Source organism: Pipistrellus kuhlii, unplaced genomic scaffold (assembly GCF_014108245.1).
Source record: "Pipistrellus kuhlii isolate mPipKuh1 unplaced genomic scaffold, mPipKuh1.p scaffold_m20_p_7, whole genome shotgun sequence".
NCBI classification, from domain to species: domain Eukaryota; kingdom Metazoa; phylum Chordata; class Mammalia; order Chiroptera; family Vespertilionidae; genus Pipistrellus; species Pipistrellus kuhlii.
In genome coordinates this window covers 69,841,935-69,867,528 of record NW_023425573.1, presented here as the reverse complement: position 1 = coordinate 69,867,528, position 25,594 = coordinate 69,841,935, and the positions used below count along the sequence as shown (strand labels likewise).

The 25,594-nt window shown below is 35.2% G+C and overlaps 1 protein-coding gene across 28 annotated transcripts in view; it reads left to right on the top strand.

The window, feature by feature from the left end:
• SLC35F5 (solute carrier family 35 member F5) overlaps positions 1-25,594 on the top strand; it is a 40,082-nt gene that overhangs the window by 13,162 nt on the left and 1,326 nt on the right. For 3 of the 28 annotated variants that reach the window (XM_045575208.1, XM_045575203.1, XM_045575207.1), the window contains 8 exons: positions 670-860; positions 5,607-5,688; positions 6,860-6,947; positions 8,237-8,322; positions 10,017-10,121; positions 13,504-13,663; positions 17,672-17,762; positions 22,436-22,590. In XM_045575208.1, the coding sequence (XP_045431164.1) occupies positions 670-860; positions 5,607-5,688; positions 6,860-6,947; positions 8,237-8,322; positions 10,017-10,121; positions 13,504-13,663; positions 17,672-17,762; positions 22,436-22,590 (958 nt within the window). Of the gene's footprint in view, positions 1-669; positions 861-5,606; positions 5,689-6,859; positions 6,948-8,236; positions 8,328-10,016; positions 10,122-13,503; positions 13,664-17,671; positions 17,763-22,435; positions 22,591-23,459; positions 23,553-25,594 lie in introns of those variants that run through there. The other 25 variants (XM_045575204.1, XM_045575205.1, XM_036421223.2 and 22 more) reach the window with 25 other exon arrangements.

The following is a 25,594-nucleotide window of genomic DNA, read 5'->3' as shown; positions in this document are numbered from 1 at the left end:
AGAAGTATGACTAGAGTTTTTATTAATTCAACTAGAAGTAATTTCCAAATACCAGAAATCTCGTTGCTATATATATATATATATATATATATATATATATATATATATACTTTTTTTCCTAATGAACAATATTATCTTCAACTTTGCCATAAAAAAACTTGATAGCCAATTGTAGGAATTTTGCTGATTCTGTGAATTTAATAAAGAATATCAGCCAGCTTCAACATGAGGCTGTATTTATCCATAATCATCTTTTGCAATGTATGGACCTAAAGAGGAATATTCTGTATTCTTGAATGGAAACTAATTTACATAAATTGATTATCTATGAGGAAAAATCAAAAGTTTTACTATAAATGCTAAAGTAATAATCAAACTGTAATCCTGAACTAGGCAGTTGTGTATACTGTGTATACAGTTGCAGAAATCTTGTTTGAATATTGGTCGTACCTTAAATCTTTAAAACATTTTTATAGATGTAAACATTTTTTCTGTTAACTTTTTTGAATGAGCAAAGCTGCCTCAGTTAATGATATAACTGGTTTTTCTTTGTTCAAGTCTGATTATAGATGGATTAAATAATATGCATTTATTGGTAAATTAAAATGTGGCTTTAGTTGGATGTGAGGAGAAACATTTAATGATTTGTACTATACTTCTTCCTTCAAGCTCCCAAAAAGTCTCGTGTAAGGTTCAGTAATATCATGGAGATTCGACAGCTTCCATCAAGCCATGCACTGGAAGCTAAGTTGTCTCGCATGTCACATCCAACTGTGAAAGAACAAGAATCCTTACTCAAAACTGTGGGGAAACTTACTGCAACTCAAGTAGCAAAAATTAGCTTTTTTTTTTGCTTTGTGGTAGGTCTTCTCTTTATTTTACTTTTATTATATATTTGGACCTTGAATTTTAAGATAATGTACATACCAAATATACTATTGAAGTGTAAAACTTTTAGATTGCTTAATCATGGCATTAAACTCTGCTATCTGACATCATTGAGGAATTAGAGTATTGAACTTAAATGCTTGTCACATCTCAAAGAATTTAATACTTTAACACTAAAACTACTTATGTTCAGAATTGCTATTGCCTCATGGTCAGAGTAATGAATAGAGTTATTTTACACTGTACTATGAATGTGGGCTAGTAAATATCCAGCTAAGAGTTTATTGTATATATTGATCTCTTCAAATAGGGGTTCAACAATTTTATATTAAATTCATGTAAATATGGTCAAATTTATTGGGATGACATCTATATATATAAAAGCCTAAGTGACCCTCACGACTGAATGATGGAATGACTAGTTGACCAGTTGCTATGACATGCTTTGACCACCACCGACTGAGAAGATGCTCAACATAGAAGCTGCCCTCTGGTGGTCAGTGCATTCCCACAGCCAACCTCCCACGGCAGACCAACTGCCCATGATCCCTCCCTCCCAGCTGGCTGGCCCAATTGCCCTGATAGGGACTGGGCAAGATGGCCCCAATCAACCCCAGTTGCTGGTCAGGCTGAGGGACCTCATCTGTGCATGAGTTCATGCACTGGGCCTCTAGTTAGTTAGTAAGTTCATAGTGGTTTCAAGTGTACATTTCTATGCTATAATACATGACCTGCATATTGCATTGTGTGCCCACCACCCATAGTCAAATCGTCTTCTATCACCAATACTTGTTATTACCTGTCTTGTTGATGTTAAGCATTTTAAAAGGTGTGAGGTATTATCTTATTGTAGTTTTGGTTTGCATTTCCCCCATAGCTAGTGAAGTTGAACATTTTTTTTATATATCTGTTGGACTTTTATATGTCTTCTTGGGAGAGGTGTCTGTTTATGTCCTCTGCCCATTTTATTATTGAGGATTGTTTGTTTGGTGTTGAGTTGTGTGAATGCAATATATATATATATGGCTTCTATATATATTACACACACACACACACACACACACATACTAGAGGCCGAACGTGCGATTAAAATCATGTGAGGAGGCACCCCGTGGGGGGCCAGGGCCTGTGCCTGACTTGCAGCATCCTCCGGCCCCCCTGCCTGTGTCTGCTCCAAGGTCACCTAAGCCACCGAGCCAGCTCTGACAGTCCCCCCTGCCTCTGTCTCCTTCTCTGCTCTGGGTCTCACCTGCATGTGCAACCTCCTCCTGTCTGGTCATGACCCGTTATGGAGTCCTGGCCTAATTTGCATATTACCTCTGTTTTTTAAAATTTTTATTTATTTATTTATTTATTTATTTATTTATTTATTTATTTATTTATTGTATATGTGTGTGTAAGTGTGTGTGTGAATGTATATATGTATTTTGGATATCCCTATTGGAGATGTTGTTTGCAAATATCATCTCCCATTTGGTTGGTTGCATTTTGTTTTGTTGGCAGTTTCTTTTCTTGTGCAGAAACTTTTGCTCTTCCCTTGCCTTTGGGATCAAATTTATATCGATAAAATGTTCTCTAAGACCCCCTTAAGTTTAGTACCTATGTTTTCTTCTATGTAACTTATTGTTTCAAGTCTTATATTTAGGTCTTTGGATGCCTTTTATTTATTTCTTTTGCCTGATTGCTCTGGCAAGGACTTTCAGAAATACACACATACACACACACACTAGAGGCCTAGTGCATGAATTCGTTAATGGGTGGATTGGGGCTGGACCTGTCAGGAGGAGGAGACGGTGGGAGGTTGGCCGGTTGGCCCACCCTGATCAGGGCCCAATTAGGGCTGGGCTGACTTGGGGGAGGGCCTGAGGGTGATTGGCTAGTTGGCCCTGCCCCCAGTTGAGGTGGGTGGCCGGTTGGGGCAGGGCCAGCCATAGGGAGGGGCTGTGGACAGTGGGCCAGCTGGCCCCACCCCCAAATGGGGTGGTGGGAGCCCATCAGAGGCAGGGCTGGCCAGGGGGCGGGGGGTACAGGTGGTTGACTGGGGTTGGGGGACCAATCTGGGGTAGGTCTGGGCAGGAGGAGAAGCTGCAGGAGGTTGACCGGATGATCTCTGGTTATATATATATAAAAGGCTAATATGCTAACAGTCTGTCCAACTGTTAGCTGTTATGTACACTGACTACCAGGAAGCAGACGCTCAATGCAGGTGTTGTTGAGCTGGAGTGACTTGGCAGCATTGGTTCTTGGGTGACACACTCAGAAACCAGAGAGGAGGGAGCCTGATTCCTCGTGGTGCTGTGCGATTCCACCTTTAGCTGTGGGTTATGTTGTTCTTGGGGCACTGTCTGTACCAAATCTAGTTTACTGCACACTTGTGTTTATGTATGACGGCAACTTTACAGAGTGCCCTCTCATCACAATCTGTGACCCCTCAGGGAATGTTGGACAGTTTTTCAGCCCCAGAGGCCAGGCTGAGGGATCCCACCTGCTAGAGGGATCCTGCTCACTCCCCAGATTCCCTTTGAAGCATGGTGCCACCCCAGGTGCAGCCAGCCAGGAAAGGACCATGGGAGGTTGGCTCCAGGGCATGTCCAGCCCATCTTGCCCAGTCCCACCCCACCAGCCACCTTCTAATTCATTTCCTTTCAATGTGCACACATTTGTGCACTGGGTCACTAGCGTTGAATAAGAGTGGTGAGAGTGAGCATCCTTGTCTTTTTTCTGATTTTAGAGGAAAAACATTCAATTTTTCATCATTGAGTTTGATATTGGCTGAGGGTTTGTGATACATGGCCTTTATTATGTTGAGCTACTTTCCTAATATACCCATTTTATTGAGTGTTTTAATCATAAATAGATGTATCTTATCAAAGCTTTTTCTGCACCTAGTAATAAGATCATATGATTTTTATTCTTTATTTTGTTAAGTTAGAGTATTATATTGATTGATTTGTGTGTGTTGAACCATCCTTATGTCCCTGGAATGAACCCCAGTTGATCATGATATATTATTTTTTTAATATATTGTTGTATTCCTTTTGTTAGTGTTTTGTTTAGGATTTTTGCCTGAGTGTTCATCAGAGATTTTGGTTTGTAATGTCCCTTTTCTGTTATCCATGCCAGGTTTTGGTTCAGAGTTATGTTGGCTTTATAAAATATGTTAGGAAGGATTGCCTTTTCTTTCGTTTTTTGGAAGAGTTTGAGAAGCTAGGATCTTCTTTGAATGTTTGATAGAATTCACTAGTGAAGCCATTCGATCCTGCATTTTTATTTTTGGGGGAGGTTTTTGATGGTTCCAATTTCCTCACTGTTGATCAGTATATTTAGATTTTTCAATTCTTCATGATTCAGTCTAGGAAGGTTATATATATCTAGGAACTTATCCATTGCTTATAAATTACTGAATTTGGTGGCAGATAGTCTTTTATAGTATTCTAGTGTGTTCCTTTGTATATCTGTTTATGCCTGTGGTAACTTATCTTTCATTTCTGAATTTGTTAATATGAGTTCTCTTTTTTCTTAGTGAATAGAGCCAGAAGCTTGTTAACTTTAATAATATTTTTTAAAGAATCAGATCTTTATTGTATTAATTTTTCATATAGTCTTTTGTTCAATTTCATTCAATTCTCTAGTTTTCATTTCTTCTACTGCTACCATTTAGCAGTGCTCTAAAAGCATGTGTCTATGTTAGAAATGAAATGTAAATGCTAATAATTATACTGCTCACATAAGTTTTGAGACACATTAGGAGATGGCTCTCTAGTTAATGTGTAACAGTGATGCCAAAAAGCAGTCAAGTAGTGAGTTATTGTTGAGCAATCTGCTTCTTAGTATATATTTTAGTGACATATATATATGTGTGTGTGTGTGTGTGTGTGTGTGTGTGTTTGTGCGCGCGCGCGCACGCGCCTCAGGAGTCATACACTAGAATGTTCATAGCAACATTGTTTGAAATAGTCAAAAAGTGTCCATTAACAGGAAAATGGATGAGTTGTGGTAATATGCAGCCTTCATCAAAAGAGGTTTCATTTCTTATTTTCTAAATCAAAGTAGCCACAGGGTTGGGAATATAAGAATATCTTAGCCTAGATGAGTAAAAGGAAAGAAAGAAGAAAAAAAATTCTCCGAGCTGGAAAACTTATTTTATTATGTCTAAATTGTGAGAATTCTGTATTGTTTTCTCAAACTGAGAATCAGAAAAACAATTACAATTAGCCAGTACATTCACCATTTTCTTGGACATTTTTAAATTTCTGAAGTGAATATAGCATTTCATCTAGCAATCTAGCTAGCTAGTTCCATCCATCTTCATAGGCATCATCTTGTTCATTTCTCAGCCTGCTATGCTCGTTTGTACATTCTCTAATGTTTGAGAATTTCCCCCAGCTTAAATTTGGTTTATATAAATTTAATAGAGTTCTAGCAGTGCTTGGATAAAGAAAATTTTAAAGTTGAGTTGATATTAAATTTTATCTTCGTTTTAAAAAAGACCTGAACAATAATTTTTAACCAATTATTAATAATTTTTGGAGGGAAAATATCTTAGGTCTGATTATAATTTTTCTCTTTTTGGGCCTGTGATTTTTTCAATACAAAGCAGATTTTAAAACCTCTCATGTTAATGTTTATGGGAAGAAAAAAAAGGGTCAATCATAAATTGTAATGGCAAATATAAACACACCATTCAGTAGGTTTCACTTTGTTTTCTATTTCTTCAGTGGTTTTTGGCAAATTTGTCATATCAAGAAGCACTTTCTGACACACAAGTTGCCATTGTTAACATTTTGTCCTCAACTTCTGGTAAGAAATGTATCTTTAAAATCTGCATTATGAATCAAGATATATTTCTAATATGCATATATACACACTTTTTTATCTTGTTATAAATTATGTCATTTGTTCTTATTACATAAGTATATTGTAACTATTTCTTAATCTTTATAGTTTTATGCCATAGCCTTGTGCTATTTATATTTCTAACAAATACTTTACACTATTTTGTATACCAATATTATTGTATTATTGTTGCCCTATCTTTCACATATTCTTTGCAAAGATCTTATTCTAGGTCCTTTGGCTAAATGTAATTGCTTATCTTAGAACTATATTTGCCCTATGAAAGGTGTTTTTATTTTTAAAATTGAATCACCTTTCAAATCTAGAAGATAACAAAAGTGTTTTGAAGTTATAAAAATAACTTTAACATACAAGTTTGATTATGATGATGTCAGAATATTATTCTGAATGTTCAGTTTAACTCTTTTATTAGTTTTTTTTAAAGGACTCTATTTGATCTATACTGTTGAAATAAACATAGGTTAGAGGTTGGTTTTTTGAGTGTATTAGTTTGGTTGTAGTCAGTACTCACCCAAGGATATTTTTCCAATGATTTTTAGAGAGTGTAAGGAAGAGGGAGAGACAGATAGAAACATTGATTGGTTGTTTCCCACATATGCTCTGACCAGGACTGGAGATCAAGTCTGCAACTGAGGTACATGTCCTTGACCAGAATCGAATCTGGGACCCTTCAGTCCGCAGGCCAATGCTCTACCACTGAGCCAAACCAGCTAGGCCTAGAGGCTGTTTTTGTGTATGAACATTTCAACCTAGGTAACTGCAGTCTTATTTTTAGTCTTTTTTTGTTTTTTGTCTTTTTTAAAGAGAGGATGGGAGAGGGAGAGAGAGAGAAACATCAATGATGAGAGAGGATCATTGATTGGCTGCCTCCTACATTTCCCACATTGGGATTGACCCCATAGCTCAGGAATTGAACTGTGACCTCCTAGTTCATAGGTCAAGACACAACCACTGAGCCATGCCGGCCAGGCTTATTCTTAGTTATTTAAAAAATGACAAAAATTAGTTTAAAATTTAGGTGTATAATTTATTTATGTTAATTATTAAATTTATAGTAAATAATTTTGACAGTATTTAAGCCAATGTGTCTTTTTTCATCTTTTTCTCTCCATAGGACTTTTTACCTTAATCCTTGCTGCAGTATTTCCAAGTAACAGTGGAGATAGATTTACTCTTTCTAAATTATTAGCTGTAATTTTAAGGTAAGAATGTAGTGTAATAGCTTATTTACTCTGTTTAAAAATACTATATATGAAATTTTTCTGGTTGTGAGAGAGGATAATTTATGTTACCATATACTGTATAAGTAAAGAAAGATGAGGATAGCAGAAAGTTTTAAATGGACATTATGCTACTTAGCCGTGTCTTATCCTAGACTAGTTTTCTAAACCTCCCTGGAGAGGGTAACCTGAGGGAAGGACCTAAATGACATGTTGGTTGCCATTCATGTGACTGCAAACTTACTAAGTATTGTACTGATGTTCACATTTAAGGTAATGTGACAACGTGATATTTATAATCTTCCAAATTTCCATTTTCTTTTCTTACAACAGTTCCCCTTTTTGTTTGGGTTTTAGCCTTTATTTCTCCCACTTTGAGAAATCTAACATGCAGTCTTCTCTGATTGCCTCAGCCTCAATCTTTCATTTATTTTTTATTTGGCATCTTTATATTATTGGGTAGCATCAATATTGTCCATAACTATGTTTTAATCTTTTATTTTTATTTAACTTTGTGAATGTTTATCTTGTCTTCTCTATGAGATTGTAAGCCCCTGAAAGTCAAAACCTTTGTGCCACCGAAAGCCTAGATAGAGCTTTGCTCACGGACAGGACTCAAAAAAGATGTGTTGGTTTGATTAAGCTATTGTTTTTGTGAGAGAAAATTAAAAATCAGAGAAAGTAGCAGGATGATTTAATGGAGAGACTGGTATTAGCTGTCAGAGTTAGGTTTGAGTTATAACTCTGCTCTGTATCCCTGAGCACTTCCCTTGGACTCTGGAAGAACTTCCTAGATCTCAGCTATATGATTTTGGTCAAGTACTTCCTTCCTTTGTGCTTAGTTTTCTCACGTGTAAAATGGTAATGGTAATAACAATAACACCTTTGTATAAGGTAATATTGTACATTTTGTGTGGGTTAAATTAGTTAATACTATAGCTCTTATACTAGATATTATCCTGACTGCTGGCTCATTTGATTGGAGCATTGTTCTGTAGACCAAAAGGTTGTGAGTTCAGTTCCTGGTCAGGGCACATGTCTAGGTTGCAGGTTTGGTCCTCGGGAGGCAATCCATCTAGGTTTCCTTCTCACAGCAATCTTTCTCTCAAATCAATAAATATATCCTTGAGTAAGAATTTTAAAAATTGTTAGCTATTAATTAAATCACAAATTATTTGACAGTTTTATCCCAAAATTAGTCTTGATCATTTATAAATAATTTTCATCTTTATGATTAGTCCTTTAAAGGGATTTGTTATTTTGCTCATCAGTAACAACTGTTATTCTCATAGCATTGGAGGTGTTGTGCTGGTAAACCTGTCGGGGTCTGAAAAATCTGCTGGAAGGAATACAATAGGTAAGTTTCTGTTAGAGTATACAAGAAAATTTTGTGCATATCATCACATTCCCACACAGAGGATGGGCACTAACTGGAGCTCTTTTTAAAAAACTTTCTTAAAGGTAATGTTAAAAACATTCAAAAATATTTCATAGAATTCTCATGTAGCCTTCATCCAGATTCTTTGTTAACTATGTACATAGCTACAAAATATAGTTATAAAAATCAGGAGTAAACATTGATTAGAATTTATTACCTAATCGCTATAGTCCCTTTCCAGCTTCACCATTTTTTTCACTAATATTCTTTTTCTAATCCAGGATCACTTGTTGCATTAACTTGTCATGTCTCCTCTGTTTCCTTCAATCTGGAACTACCCCTCAGTCTTCTTTTTGTCTTTTATAACCTTAACACTTTTGAAGTTTTCTGTCCTTTTGTTTTGTAGAATGTTCCTCACTTTGGGTTTGTCTGATATTTCTTTATGGTTAAATTTATGTTGTACCTTTTTGGAAAAAATACATGAAAGCGGTATTATGTTCTGTGAGAATGAGTTATTACATTAAAGAGAATCAATATTTATTATATACAGTGAGCCCTGCATTATGTTAGATATTTTGGGACAGTAAAAAGTATACATTAAGTATTTGCAGTTTTCAAGGAATTCTTGATTATAATCAGTAGCTAAGATTTACAAAGTGAAGCCCCTAGAGAATAAAATTAGATGACATTTAACTACAGTGAATATTAAATTGCCCTAAATAGAAGACAGGTAGGACGGAAATACAGCAGAGGAGAGAGGATGCTTTGTGGCAGACGTGGGACTTTAACAGGCCCTTAAAATTGGTAGTGGAATATATATTAAAAATGACACATGTGCCCTACCTGTTTGGCTCAGTGGATAGAGTGTTGGCCTGTGGACAGAAGGGTTCTGGATTTGATTCTGGTCAAAAGCACATATCTTGGTTGCAGGCTCGAATCCCAGTTCCAGTTGGGGTGCATGCGGGAGGCAACCAATCAATGTCTCTCTCTCACATCAATATTTCTCTATGTCACTCCCCCCTTCCACTCTCTCTAAAAACCAATGGAAAAATATCCTCTGGTGAGGATTAACAGAAAAAATAAAAGTGACAAGTGATAGGGAAAGAAGCATTGTTAAAGTTGGACCGTGTCAGGTGGCAAATTGTTTATGGAAGGGAAATAGAAAGTGTGCATTTCAAAATTTAAAAAACGAAGTGTTACTTATATGAATTTTAGTATTATAATATGTGTGTTTGGTTTGATCAGTGGTCGGCAAACTCATTAATCAACAGAGCCAAATATCAACAGTATAACAATTGAAATTTCTTTTGAGAGTCAAATTTTTTAAACTTAAACTTCTTCTAACGCCACTTCTTCAAAATAGACTTGCCCAGGCCATGGTATTTTGTGGAAGAGCCGCACTCAAGGGGGCAAAAAGCCACATGTGGCTCGCAAGCTACAATTTGCTGACCAGGGGGTTAGATCATTGAGGTGAATGTTTTGCGTTTATTTGTTTACACTTTAAACTCTTTCCATACCCCTGGAGATAAAGATAGGGTGGGCTGTACTTTATCTTTTCACATTCGTACACTCATTTCTTGAAATAGGATCCAACCCATTGTTAGATTTTAAATAAGTGTGTGTTGAATGAGTTAATGAACAAATGCTTTAAATCATTATGTGGATCTTTACAGGTTCCATTTGGTCTCTTGCTGGAGCCATGCTCTATGCTGTCTATATTGTTATGATTAAGAGAAAAGTAGACAGAGAAGATAAGTTGGATATTCCGATGTTCTTTGGTAAGAATATGTTTAATTTGTGAGGCAATTTACTCTGAATTACCACTTTAGGGAGGAACAGGAAGGTATGTAGGCCAAATTCTGGGGGGTCTGGAGGTCCATCAGATTTTAAAGATTATGAAGTCCAATCTCAATGTTTTTCTCTTATTCTGCATAGTTGTGTACCTATGAAGGATAGCTCCTTTAACGCCTTTTAAAAAAATAGTCATAGCAAACATTCATTGAGTGTGTACCAAGTAACAAGCTTTATTCTAAGCCCCTATGCATATTAGCTCTTTAATTGTCTGAACAACCCTATGAGAGTATTACCCCCCACTGACAGGTTTTGTATTAATGTCTTCAGCCTATGAACCAGATAGTTTTCTCATTGATATGACAAAATCATCTATATGTAAAAGCCTAATATGCTAAGTGTTGACCGTTCGACTGGTTGCTATGATGAGCACTGACCATCAGGAACAAATGCTCTGACTGGTAGGTTAACTTGATGCTGAGGTCTGGCCAATTGGGACTGGGCAAGATGAGGCTGGACCCGCCCTGGACCCTCCCTCAGTCCCTCCCTATCTGGCAACCTCCCTCAGGGATTGGCCCTGATCACTGGCCAGGAGGAGGGGCCCTACCCGTGCACGAATTCGTGCACTATTATAAGCAAGTGAGAGTATACTTGTATTATACATTTTGCCATTTTTGAGTTGTTGAAAGCATAGGATTGGGGAAACTGTCCCCAAAAGATATATATAATACCGTTCTGGTCTAGATACTTATTTTCATTAAAAATTGTGGGTCATTTAAGGTTTTTCCATTTGCATTTTATCTTTTAGAGTCAGACTCTTTTATGACATGTATTTTTCAAATTACCCAATTATAGTTCCTGGCATCTGTTTTTAATTTTTGTAAATAAAATACCTGATATGATTTATAAATTCTCTTTTGCCAAAAATCAGCTCAGTAAAAAAACGAGTGTTATCTGTGTATATCTTTCAAAAGATATCGTAAATCCAATAGATAAAGAAGTCTGGTGATGACGGTTCAAAGTGCAGTTTACAGGGAACCAGGAGACCTGGAATATATAGTTATTATAACTTCATTTATCTCATGCTCATCTGAAAAATGAGGAAATTGGACTGATGGGTAGTTTCCAAGCTGATTTACAAAGGATCCTGGGAAGGTTGGTAGGACGTAGAGTTGTATGTGGGGTCTGTTTCAGCTGGAACAACACTGTTTTGTTAGGTCTTTTGCATTATTATTTAAATTGTAGAACAGATGTTGATACTAAAAGCAGTTTGAATATCTTTACTTAATTGACTAAAAGGTTTGAAAAGCCACCAAACTGAGTGATCAATCAAGTTCCTTTTAAGTATAGAATCCAATAAATATACCTTAAATATGAAGATCATTTTAGTCATCTTATTTTAGAGCCATAGAAAATTCTATCTGTAATGGAGAAAAATGCTATTTTTTATTTATTTTTTTAAGATTGGCAGCCTTCAAGAAACATTGCTTAATTTAATAGAATATACAGACATATAACTTGATTGGTCTTCTTCATATGTGATGTGATAAGGAAAATATTGATTTGACCTGAGTTTTAGAATAGATGGGATTATAAGAGAAGTTATGGCTGAATGTGGAGGGTGCGTTAGGCATAAGGAAGTGAGCATGGTAGGGAACAGTGAGTAGATCTGTGTGATTGTGCTGAAGCCTTCACTTTAGGTAGAACAGTAAGGCATGTGGGCCAAATTCTTGAGGGTCTGGAGAATAGAGGAAATTATTTGTAGGTCCAGACATTGTTAATTAATATGGGATTTCATAGACTTGATAGTTCAGGGACCAGAAAATAAATTTGGTTCTTGGCATTTTAATGACAACTTTTTAATGTTATGCAAGATCATTAGTCCTTTCTGTACATGTATCGTTGTTTTTTATTTTTTTATTTTTTTTATTACTAAATGTCTTAAATTGGGTTCCTTAGATGCAAAATAGGAGACAGGGCTTTAGTGTGGGTTATTTATTGAGGTCCTCTGGAGGAAGAACTGGCAAGGGAGTGAGAAGCAGAATGGAGAAGCAGGTGTGGGAGGCAGCAGGTAATGTCTAGGCACTTCTTGGAGATGTCAGGCCTTGAGCCATTAGGATTCCCGCCACAGGGGTCGGCCTTGTGAGTGAGTGCAGTCATTGGCTGCAAAGGCTATAGAGTAGGCAGGGATGGGAACTCCCTGGGCAGAGCATGCTGTTTGATGTCCAAGACAGTTCTGTAGATAAGCTTCGGATAGAGAGTGGGTGCTCCTGTCTTGTTTCTATTTAACTGGCCAGCCTAAGTTCTAGTTTATTGTTTAGTAGCCAATATAAAATACATATCTACTGTAATTTAACTTTTTAGATGAAAGTTCTTATTTTTACCTTATGGATTTTATTATGAATCCTTGATGCTAAACTATATAGAAAGTGCAATAAAATTATAATAATTTCTCTCTGTAGTCTTTACTACATACTATTTGCATGTATATAGTCATATGCAAACTTTAACTTTTATAATAACAGTAGTCTTTATTAACTGTTTACTCTTTGCTAGGTACTGTGCTATATTTTATGTTTTATCTAATCTTTCCAATAACCTAAGTAAATATTGTTTTATACTTAGACTAGAAAACAGGCTTAAAAGAGGTTCTGCTCTTGCCTCAGGTTTACATTACTAGTAAATAATAGAGTTAGAATCAAAACCCAGGGCAATCTGACTGCTCAAACTCTAACCACTGATCATTGCAGCCTTCCTTATAAGTAATCTGTGCTCATACCTTGAATAGGTATTTGCATATATGTGTTATCACACCAATTAGCTAATGAGCTTTGGGAAGGCAGGAACCAAGAATTTTATCTTTTTTTGGATCCTTCCTCCATTATTCCTAATATAGCATTGGAGCTTTAAACATAACTATGAGTTGAATCAGAGAACAAACCATCCATTTCCTTATACTTAAGGGAAAATATACAAACACACACGAGTTATTCATTTAACTTTCAAGATAATACAGTGTAGGGCAAAGGTAGGCTTACATTTTGCATACTGTACTCATTACTGTAAACCTACTTTTGCCTCACCTTGTAATTATTAGTAGCTAAAGTTAACCCTTCTTTTTTAATTGTTTTTAGTGATTTATTCTGTAGTAGCTGGTCCATGCACTGTGGGCTTGATACAGTTGCTTGATACAGTTTTTCCTGGTGTTGAGTTATCCGTAGGACTGGCTTTAACCAAAGAAACAAGTTCCAGTTAAGGAAATCTTTTGGAGCCCTTTGTATAAGATCGGTTTTATAAGTATAGAGTTATAAGTTTGGAAAATTTAAATAAATCTGAGAAACTAACATTTGTCTCTTTATACATGTTTAGGTTTTGTAGGCCTGTTTAATCTGCTGCTCTTATGGCCAGGTTTCTTTTTACTTCATTATACTGGATTTGAGGACTTTGAATTTCCCAATAAAGTAGTATTAATGTGCATTATCATTAATGGCCTTATTGGAACAGTTCTCTCAGAGTTCCTGTGGTTGTGGTATGTACTGTTTATTACCTCTGATTTATTAGTTATCAGTTTATGGACTTTTGGGTAGTTTAGCATTTATGTTTTTTTGGTCTTCTGATGGCCCTTTCTGTGCACCTTCTCATCTCACATTTAACAATTCAATAAAGTAACTCCATTACAGCCGGAACTTTGTGTTCTGTTATTTATTTAATTTCTAATTATCCATCAAATAGAGTAATGTTTTGAACATAAAAGGACCTCAGTAAATATTGAATGAATGAATATGAATGACCTAAATTTGTAGTGTTTTTGGCAGTAGTGTGATACAAATGAAACGTGGTATCTAATGGATATCCTACGTTACAAGATGTGTTTCCTACATATCAATGACACAAGTTCTTAGACTCTGAGGACTCTGCTTGTCTAAGAGCCTTTGCTTATTTTAGAGACTTTGTCTCTTTTGTTTATTCTCAGGAATTTTCACGTGGATGAGTTACATATGTAAGCCCTAAACTCTGATTATACATGTTAACATACTTTGAAATGTTATAATATAAAATATGTTGATATTTAATGATATTCCTAAAATATTATAGTTGGAAGACAATATCATGTATGGAATTTAAGAAACCTTTCAAATATAGAGCTTGATATTTAATCCTGCTTCCACCTAATAAGAACTGAAAAAGAAACACAAATTGTACTTAAACTGTTAAATGAATTTTTATTATATGGCATTTAAGATTGCTGCCTAGTTTCCCTTGCAAAAGGCTGTGACAAAAATAGCCTTTAGCAAGAAGTCTTTCTTTATGCTCTGCCTATACTTCTTCCTCTTCCCTAGTTAAGAGAATAGCTCTTACTTTCTTGATATCCTCAACACTCACTCTCTTTCATGTAGTACTTAAAGGTTTGCTTTGTATTGTAGTGATTTATGTTCCCATCTTAAATTCCTTTGCTAATCTAAAACTCTTATCTCAGAATTCATTTACTCATTTATTTTTCCATCTTTCTTTACATGCATTTTAGATGCTCACTTTTTTAACCTAAAAGAGCTACGTACTTTATTTTATACATTAATATATAATCATATATCTCTTGTTATCTTATCACTTCTTTTGTTCTATCATTTCTCTTGTCTCTCTTCACTCTGGGTTCTGAGCAGATAAAACTATTTGCTGGTTGTGTTTTGATTTAACATAGTAGGATCATAAAGAATTGTTGATCTTCAGCCCTTTTTGACTACAGTTTTATATAGTTCAACCCAATGAACCATATGCTTTAAATAATTATGTATTCATTGTATTTTAATACAAGCTCATATTTTCTGGTTTCCTAAGTTAAGTTTAAATTGGGAAATTTCAAAGCAGAGCACTTATTTTTACATATCTGAAAGAAATAATAAAGTTTTTCTTTAGATATTAGACTAAAGAAAGGTATAGTTTGGTCCTTATTACTTGATCATTACATTGAGACTCATAGTAAACATGGACTGTGCCACCTATAGATATTAAACTGCTCATTCGTTATTGAACGCTTTATTTTTATTTTTTAAATATATTTTTATTGATTTTTATACAGAGAAGAAGGGAGAGGAATAGAGAGTTCGAAACATCGATCAGCTGCCTTATGCACACCCCCTACCGGGGATGTGCCCACAACCAATGTACATGCCCTTGACCGGAATCAAATCGGGGACCTTTCAAGTCCGCAGGCCGACGCTCTATCCACTGTGCCAAACCAGTTTTGGCAACGCTTTATTTTTTAATAATAAACATATGCAAAAGATTTTCATTATATTCAGCAGAATTTAATGTAGGCTTTGGGGACAATAAAATATGAGTTGTGATGTATAATCTTTCCATTATGTGAGGTTTTGTAGTTTGTTTCCTTGGAAAATTTTACATTTAAAGAAATAAATAGCATGTTTTACAATATTCTTTTTTATTTAACTTTTAAAAAGTAAAAGAATGTACAAAAGGGTTCACAATGAAAATTGAAATCTCCCTTCTACCCCAAATACCTATTCCTTTTTCTCAAAGGCAACCACTATTTAACATCTAAACCTTCTATAATATTTTTTATACATATAAAATTATGTTTCATCCTCTTAATTTTCCTTTCAATTTGTTTTATTCTCAACATACAAATGGGAGCATACTATGGATATTGTTCTATACTTTTTTTCACAAATTGTCTTTCAATCTTCACATAACAGCACTTAGGTTCATTTTTTTAAAGGCTGTATTTTAAAATGCTATATTCTAATCAATTTTATTATGTAATGGGTAGAACATGTCTTACCATTTTCTCATGGAGAGACATTTTAAGTTTGCAGTCTTTTGCTTTGTAAATAATATAGCATTGAGTATTCTTATATGTATCTTTGCATATATATGTTAGCATTCTATTGGATAAATGCCTCTTAAGTGGAAAAGACTGAGTCAGACATATAGACTTTAAATTTTGATACAGAATTGCAAAATCATTCTTCATAGGGGGAACACAATTTCTATTCCTTATTGTGTATTTGTGAGTGTTTATTATTGAATAGTTAAACTGGACACTGAAATTTATATATTATGATGAAAGCTATATTTATCCTTACCTAGGATGGATTTTTCAGGATCTCAAGGTTTATTTTTCAGATGCACCTCTATATTCAAGTGTTTATGAGTACTTACAATAAAAACTCAGTAACAATAAAGTGAATAAGTAATGAAACAAACATATCCCTAAATTCTAGTGTTGGTAACTCAAAATAACCATAACAAGCATATCAGAATTTTTATGATTGTACTTAGCATTATAAATATCTAAGAACATATTTCATAGAGCAGCTTATGAATAGTGGAAACACTAGTACTTGAGTTCTCTTTATTGCAGCAATAAGAACGGATTGACCAGCCTCTGTTGAATATTTCAGATGACACTTTCAAGACATAGCCTCTTTTATAACAAGACAGCATTACAAATTCTAACTTATACTTAGAACTTGCTTGCCTATAATTTCCATGGGTCTATATTCCTAATGATATACATTACGGTTTTATCTTGGCCTATTATTTATTATCTTTTTAGATATACCAAATTATTAGTCTTTATAAATGGCTCACTTGTTTGGTATAATGGTTTCTTTTTTTCTTCAACTAAACAAAATTATATGCAAATTGATATTTTAAAATTTGATACCAATATTTATAGTTTAAGATAAACATAAAACAAATGATAGTTCAAGGTGAAAATAATACAGGCTTTGGTTAGGACAATTGCTAGACAAGTGGAAAACAAGGACATACCCTTTTAAAATATCCAGATTTGTTTTCTTTTCAATGCTGAACCACACTAGAAGAGCAGTATACATCTAAAGACTTAGTTCTCATGAGGGTGAGATATTTTTTGTTTGATGACAGATGCACATATTGGCTTATCACTTTCTTAAAGTCTATGTTGTAAGGTATTGCCTTACAATTTTAATAAAGCTACCTGCTTTGTTAGCTAAGTATCATTATCACAACTCTTTTAAAAATATATATATTTTTACTGATTTCAGAGAGTAAGGGAGAGGGAGAGAGGGATAGAAATATTAATGATGAAAGAGAAGCATTTTGGCTGCCTCCTACACATTCCCCCACTGGAGATTGAGCCCACAACCCAGGCATGTACCCTGACCGGGAATTGAACTATGACATCCTAGTTCATAGGTCGATGCTCTATCACAACTCTTTTGACAGTTTTGTTAAGGAAATGTAAGTTATGCATTTAAAGTTGAACAATGTCTGTAAGCAGATCTTGAAAATAGCATAAAATGCCTCAAAATACCTATACTTATATATTTGGATTTTTAATATTTGAAGATAAACTTTTGGAATTATCTTAGTAATTCTGTTATTTATTATGTCTCAGTCCATCCTGAGCTTTCATTTTTGCTTTTGATTTCTCACATCTATATTTTAGGGTAGGTAGACATTGATCATTGTTTTTCTTTGGTTCTTTTTACTTTTTTAATATGGAAATGTATGTTTTGTTTTTCCTTTTTAGGGGCTGCTTTCTTACCTCATCATTGATAGGCACACTTGCACTAAGCCTTACGATACCTCTGTCCATAATAGCTGACATGTGTATGCAAAAGGTAAGACAAGCTATTTATTAGATAAAAGCTATTTATTAGATATTTTATGTATATTATTAAAAACAGAGCTAATGAAGGTTTAGGGATGTGACTAAATTATAAGGATATAACCATGAGTAATACTTGATGCCTTCTCTCCCAAGGTGCTTTACTACATAGAGATGTAAAAAGTACTGAAAGTGCCCAAGCTGGTTTAGCTCAGTGGATAGAGCGTTGACCTCCTGGGTTTGATTCCAGTCAAGGGCACATACTTCAGTTGTAGGCTCCTCCACTGCCGGGGCCCGGATCAGGGCTCCTGCAGGAGGCATCCAATCAATGTTTTTCTCTAACATCGATGTTTCTAAGTGTCTTTTCCTCTTTTTCATGCTCTCTAAAACGTAAAAAATAAAATAAAAAATCAATGTAAAAATATCCTCTGGTGAGGATTAAAGAAAAGTGCTGACTGAAAGAAATGGATAATCTCTTGATTTTTTAGTTTTTCAATTTTTTATCTTAAGAGTAGTATCTTTATATGTAGCTTTTCATCTAGTAGTAGATATGTTCCATATGCTCTTTGTTAAGTCAGTGGTATGGAGTAGGGATATATTTTATCATTTAAGTAGTAGTGTTTTAATTTCTAAGATAAAATCCTTAGCACTGTGGTAATCCTATACAGTATAATAAAAAGTTAATATGCAAATTGACCATCATTCCAACACATAAGATGGTTGCCGCCATATGGACATAAGATGGTTGTCACAAGATGGCCGGCAGGGGAGGGCAGTTGTCTGCAATCAGGCAAGCAGGAGAGGGAAGTTGGAGTGATTAGGCCTGCAGGGGAGGAGAGTTAGGTGTGACTGGGGTAGCAGAGGAGAGAAATTGTGGGGGACCAGGCCTGTAGGGGAGGGCAGTTAGGAGCAATCGGGCTGGCAGAGGAACAGTTAGGCATCAATCAGGCTTGCAGGCAGAAGCTGTTAGGGGCAATCAGGCAGGCAAACAAGTGAGTGGTTGGGAGCCAGCAGTCCTGGATTGTGAGAGGGATGTCCCAGATTGGAGAGAGTGCAGGCTGGGCTCAGGGACACACATACCCCTCCTCTTGTGCACAAATTTCATGCATCAGGCCTCTAGTACTACTATAAATCTGAGAGGTATAAGAGCAGTGTTATTTCTCAGCAAATGCTCATTTCTTTCTGAACTAGCAGGGCAGGGGCCTTCTGCCTCTTCTATGAAGTCCTGGTCTGAATATGGGAATCTTGTGATAAGTACTGGCAATATTGCAGAAAAGAGAATCTGTGTCTCTCCCAACAGCCTGAAGGGGGAAGTTTCTTTAGTACTCCTAAGGGTTAACAAGGAGAAAAGAGATGTGCCATTGGCTAATGCTAAAAGATGTAATGTAGCATGGACCACTCAGTTCAGTATTTGTAAGCTTTTAAGTCAGCGTTTTTCAACCGCTGTTGTGCCGCGAGATGTTGCCTGGTGTGCCGTAGGTGCAGACAAGACAAGAATTTTATAATTTTTCACTATTTTGTTTACTTAATATTTCATAATAAAGTAATTATAAAATACTTTCTTTGTGTTTATTTGATTCCTATTCAAGAGAATTACTTTATATATAGTCAATATAGGCACAGAGTTAAATTTTTTTAACATTTTCTAATGGTGGTGTGCCTCGTGATTTTTTTCATGAAACAAGTGTGCCTTTGCCCAAAAAAGGTTGAAAAACACTGTTTTAAGTAACAAAATGGTATGCCTGTGTGCATGCTATGTGTGGGGGGAGGAGAGGGAGAGGGTGGAGTGTTGGTTTAATATAATTGGAAGAGGAAATACTTGAAAGCCCAAAGGCTTATACTGTGTAGAACTTATAATCAGATTTTGAAAGCTAATTTTCTTTAGATTGTGCACTTTTTAGGATAAAGACAAAATACTCTTAATGATATCTATCTTTTTTATTTTTAAAAAATCTATACTGGTATTTAACATTGTTTTGTGGTTTAGTAAATTCTTATTTGTCATAGTTAAAAATGGAAATCTCCTTAATTGAGAATGAATTATCTTACATAGCATGCATTTTCAAAGAATGTCAAAATTGTAAAATATATATAATACTAAAGTTATGCTTATTAGATTCTTTTTATACATTTAAATAATATCCAGGTCCTTTACATCTCAGGGTAATAATCTTGAATATGAACCAAAATTGTTATAGTGAAACTGGGGAAGTAAGGATTTTGGTAGACCACTGTTCAATTGAACTTTAATGTTATGATATTTTGAAAACATCAGCTTTTGTACATATGAAAAATGAAATTGAAGGTTAATTTTAGGGAATTAAAAAAAAAGAAATGTCACAGGGGATCTCATTTATTAAATGACTAGAGGCCTGGTGCATGGACTTCCTGCACGGTGTAGGTGTTTTATTCAAAGTAATGTCCATCGCTAGCTACCCATTTCCCTTATCTTTCAATAGAACTTCTCTTGTTTTGAGGCAAACCATTCAGAGACCCAATTTTCTACTTCTTCGTATGTTTTGAAGTGCTGCTCAGAAAGTGCATATGCCATGGATGGGAACAAGTGGTAATCTGAAGGAGCAAGATTTGGTGAATACAGCGAGTGGGTTAATACTTCCTAGGCAGGATCTTTTAACGTGTCTTTAGTTGGTTTTGAAGTGTGTGATGGTGCGTTATCATGAAGCAAAATTACTTTGCTGTGTCTTCTGGCACAATCTGGTCATTTCACGATCAAAGCATGGTTCATATTGGTTATTTGTTGTAAGTAGCGATCAGTATTAATACTTTCATTTGTTTTAGAAGCTTATAATACACTACACCTTCCTGATCCCACCAAACACAGAGCATTGTCTTCTTTCTGAAGCGATTTGGCCTTGCAGTCTATGTTGTGGTTGACCTGTATTAACCCATAATTTTGTGCATTTGGGATTCTCAAAATAAATCCACTTTTCATCACCAGTCACAATTCAGTGCAAAAAGGACTTTCTTTCATGCCATTGAAGCAACATTTTACTGATGACTTTTTGGTTTTCCATTTGTCTTTCGTTCAGATGATGTGACTCCCATTTTCCTTCCTTTAAAATCTTTTCCATTGCTTGTAAATGATCAGAAATTGTTTGCTGAGCAACGTTTAAGATTTCTGCAAGTTGTTTTTGAGTTTGACACGCATCTTAATCCAATAATGTTTGTAGTTGTTGATCTTCAAACTTTTTTGGTTGACCTGGACTTTCTTTGTCTTTCACATAAAAATCACTTTTAAAGCGTTTTAAAAGCAGTGTTCACAAGTATATCTTGAGATGGAGCATGTACACCATAAGCTTCTCGATGTATACGATAACTTTCAGCAGCACTTTCCTTCATAATAAAGAAATGAATTAAAACTTCCCACAAATGCTCTTTCTTTGGCACAAAATTTGACATTTTAAAAAATATATATATTTATTAATTTTTTACAGAAAAGAAGGGAGAGATTTAGAGAGTCAGAAACATCAATTAGCTGCCTCCTGCACACCCATTACTGGTGATGTGCCTGCAACCAATGTACATGCCTTTGACCCGAATCGAACCTGGGACCCTTTAGTCTGCAGGCCAACGCTTTATCCACTGAACCAAACCAACCAGGGCTCGACATTTTTAAACATAAAAACATCTATGATGTTAACACCTTAGCAAATTTGACATACGAAGTTTTGAAGCTTGCTGTCAATACAACAAAATAACATACATATCAAATCGAATATATAACAACATAGTGTAACTCCATCTATTAAAAAAATTTGCATTATTAACTAGTACACCTAGTATATTTAGATTTATTATCATATATATTTAGGGATTATATATTTTTTATATAGACGTTTTCTTTGTTAATAGATGTCTTCATTTTTAAAAATTATATTTCTAGCTTCTTGGAAATCAAATAGTTTTATAGTATGTGGCAACATGCAACTGCATTGTTAAAAGTGAACTTTCCTTTAAACATCATCTAGGGTTTAACCTACATTTATAAAGTTTGCATTAATTCATTTATAGGGTTTTTAGTTGAATATTCATGAAATCATTCTATAACTGGCAGTCGGACATCCCCCAAGGGGTCCCGGATTGGAGAGGATCCAGGCTGGACAGAGGGGACTCCCTTCCCCCGTGCACAAATTTTGTGCACCGGGCCTCTAGTTGTTAGTAAAAGGTTTATAGAAGTTGAAGTTAAGAGTTTAATCTGTTTTTAATACTATCTTAACTGTAACAACACAGCATATCACAACTAGAACATAACATACTTTTTTAAAATTTGAGATTTTAAGATGACTTCAGAAACTGAAGGACAGGATCAACTTGAGATAAGTAGTAATTAGTGAAGGGGAAATGGGCAACTTAAAGTTTCATAATTTTGTTCTCAGCCAAGCTGTGTCTAATAAATAAAAAGCATGCCTTCCTGGCTTTCCTTTAGGCTGTTTCCCAAGTGAGAAATATTTTTGTTGGTAATTTAAGCAAGTGGTTAGGATGTTGAAGTTCTGAATCCTTTTTAATAATAATAAACTTACTAATGTGTTATCAGTACTTAGTATTACTAGTATTTTTTAGTCTGTTAACTTATTCCCATAACTTTTCATAAATGGAAAACTTACATTAAGGGGAAAATTGTCTTCCTAATAATTACAGTGTGTTTTTTCTACCTTTTATTTTTAGGTGCAGTTTTCTTGGTTATTTTTTGCAGGCGCTATCCCTGTATTTTTTTCATTTTTTATTGTAACTCTCCTATGCCATTATAATAATTGGGATCCTGTGATGGTGGGAATCAGAAGAATTTTTGCCTTTATATGCAGAAAACATCGAATTCAGAGGTAGATTTAGCTACAATATAATTTTTAAACAAATTGTTTGCTAAAAAAAAAACTGGTAATTATATCATGCTGGCCTAGATTTTAGAGATTTTGTGAAGAATTATTGAAAGATTATAATTGTACTAGAGGCCCAGTGCACGAAATTTATGCACTCGGTGGGGGGGGAGGAAGAGGATCCCTCAACCCAGCCTGCACCCTCTTGCAGCCTGGGAGCTTTCAGGGAATGTCTGAAGCAGATGTCTGAAGCCAGCAATCAGGCATCCTTAATCCTTAGCGCTGCCCTGGAGGTGGGAGAGGCTCCAGCCACCACAGCTGTGAGCTCAGCTTCTGGCTGAACCATGTTCCCCCTGTGAGAGCACACTGACCACCAGGGCAGCTCCTGCATTGAGCATCTGCCCTCTGGTGGTCAGTGTGCGTCATAGCAACTGGCCATTCAGTGGATTTGCATATTAGCCTTTTATTATTTAGGATATGTACTATGCCAGGTAAAATTAAAGTAATTTGTTCAAATCCGTAGGTTATGATAGTTTCTTCACAACTACTTTTAAAAAATGTTTTGATTCACAGGTAAAATTTTAAAATAGTAAAAGTTCTTACTATTTTGTTATAACACATTTAAATGTAGAGAACTCTTATTGGTTTGAATAAAATCCATAATAAAATATGATAACATTGCCTCAAAATTTTTTTCAATTTTTTTAAACAGAGAAAGCTTTCATATTCTATTATAGAAAAAACTTGAGACAAGTTGTTGAGAAATTTTGCCCTAGTCTTAGTTCTGACCACACAGCTTCAGCTATCTGTATGGATCATTTTTAAGGGTTCCTTTTAGTTCTAAAGCTTTCTTTAACTATTGCCTTTTTTTAAAGGGTTCCAGAAGACAATGAACAGTGTGAGAGTCTTATTCCTATGCACAGTGTTGCTCAGGAGGATGGAGCTAGCTAGCTGTTGTCAGTCGTCAGGTTTGTATGTTAGCTGGCTTTAGCATTGACTAGTTCTAATTCTTGTATTGCTTATATTCAAAATTTAATTTCCATAATTAGTTGTTTGAGAGGCAATACATCCAAGAGGCTAATGGAGTCAAACTGCCTGGGTTTCATTCATTTCCAAAAACTGTTTTCCAATTTTTACATGTACTAGCTTTGTGACCTTAAACAATATTCATAACCTCTCTGTGTCTCAGTTGTGGAAAAGGGGTTATAATTGAAACTCCCTCATTATTAAGGGAGTTTTAAACACTTCATAAGTTTGAAGTACATACAGTATTAGTGCCTGACTAAAACTAAGTGATTTCAAGCTTTAACTATTACTTTTATTCGTGTCCACCATCATTATTTTATTTATGATATACTTTAGAAACATGTTTTTTTCTCTAAGTATAACATTCAGAAAAAAAGCAATACTTGGGTATATATTTAGTCTTTTCGTTATTTATGTGTTACTATAACCGGCCCAGTATATAACAATTTTGAAGAACATTTCTCCAGTTTTTAAAAACTTTAAGAAATATTATCTTTTATATTTCTTATATGAATGAAAAAGTACATTACATTTTATATTTTGCTGAATGAATGTTTACAATATATCTTACATATATCTTTGTCAGGTACAAAAGTGATAATTTATTTAGAATGAAGGATCATATAAGTTACTAAAATTCTGGGCGTGCAGGCTCTTTTTTTCTGAGATAAATTTAGGCAACTTAGATTGAAATGTGTCCTAATTGCAACTGGGTTTCCCTCCTCACATAGAACATTGAGCAACTCCTGTCAACCCCTGTGATCACATAGACCTTGAAACTTAAGTAAATTCCTCATGGTAAATTCATACACAAACTAAAGCCTTGGTTTTGTGTTTTTCTGTGATTGGTCATTTTCCTTTTGTTATGATGGTTATACATGCCCATATTAGTTCAAGAGTTAGAGTTCTACATGACATCTTACACAAAGCAGCTCTCCCTGCTCTGCACCATCTTTCCTGTGTTCACTCTTTTCCCATTCTCAGGAATCACATTAAACTCTTAAGTGGAGTCTTTGGTATTTTCCTCCCTGGCGCTCTTTTTTTTTTTTTTTTTTTTTAAATTTATTAATTTTTTTACAGAGAGGAAGGGAGAGGGATAGAGAGCTAGAAATATCGAAGAGAGAGAAACATCGACCAGCTGCCTCCTACACACCCCCTACCAGGGATGTGCCCGCAACCAATGTACATGCCCTTGACCGGAATCGAACCTGGGACCTTTCAGTCCACAGGCCGATGCTCTATCCACTGAGCAAAACTGGTTTCAGCCTTCCTGGCACTCTTAATTACCATGCCTATACTTCTGTTTCTTGCTTTCTCGGTTGTGGGCATATTCAGTTGATTTTCCCACTATGGTAAATGAGGATAGGTTACTTTCAAGTGCCTCCTTCCTATTCTCACCCCACTTGCCTGTTTGCCAACCCTATGTCACTCCTTCCTTCTTATCAGCCCAGTATCATTATTGCATACTTTTGGGTAGATCTATAGTCAACTTTCACATTGTTATGGCTCTACAAATGCTGCTTCTGTCTGAGCCACATAGGATGGTGCTTGGCATCTCCCCGATCCAGAGACCCTCTGTTAGTGCTTTTTTTTTTTTTTTTAGGAATAAGCCTCTTCTGGGATACAGCAGAGGCACCCACTGTGAAAAGTAAGAGGAGGACATCTGGGTTTCTAACTGCTTTTCTATAAAATTTGCACCAATCTGCTTGTTTTCAGTCGTGTCTTCATTTTAGAGAGAGAGCTTGTAGATTTCTCCATTGCTAGCCAAGAGTTAGCCTTTATTTTCTTGTCTCTGCTCTTCTCTTTATCCACATGGTTTATTCCTTTTAAAAAGTCCCTTTATTGTCTTTTTACTGAGATTTTTAAGGACAGTGAAATTAATATGTGTTTATTTGCCATCTTTAAATTTAAAAAGTTATTCTTCAAATCTTTTTATTGCTATGACATGCATTTCCCCTCCCTAAGATGCTGTGCATTTTTCCAT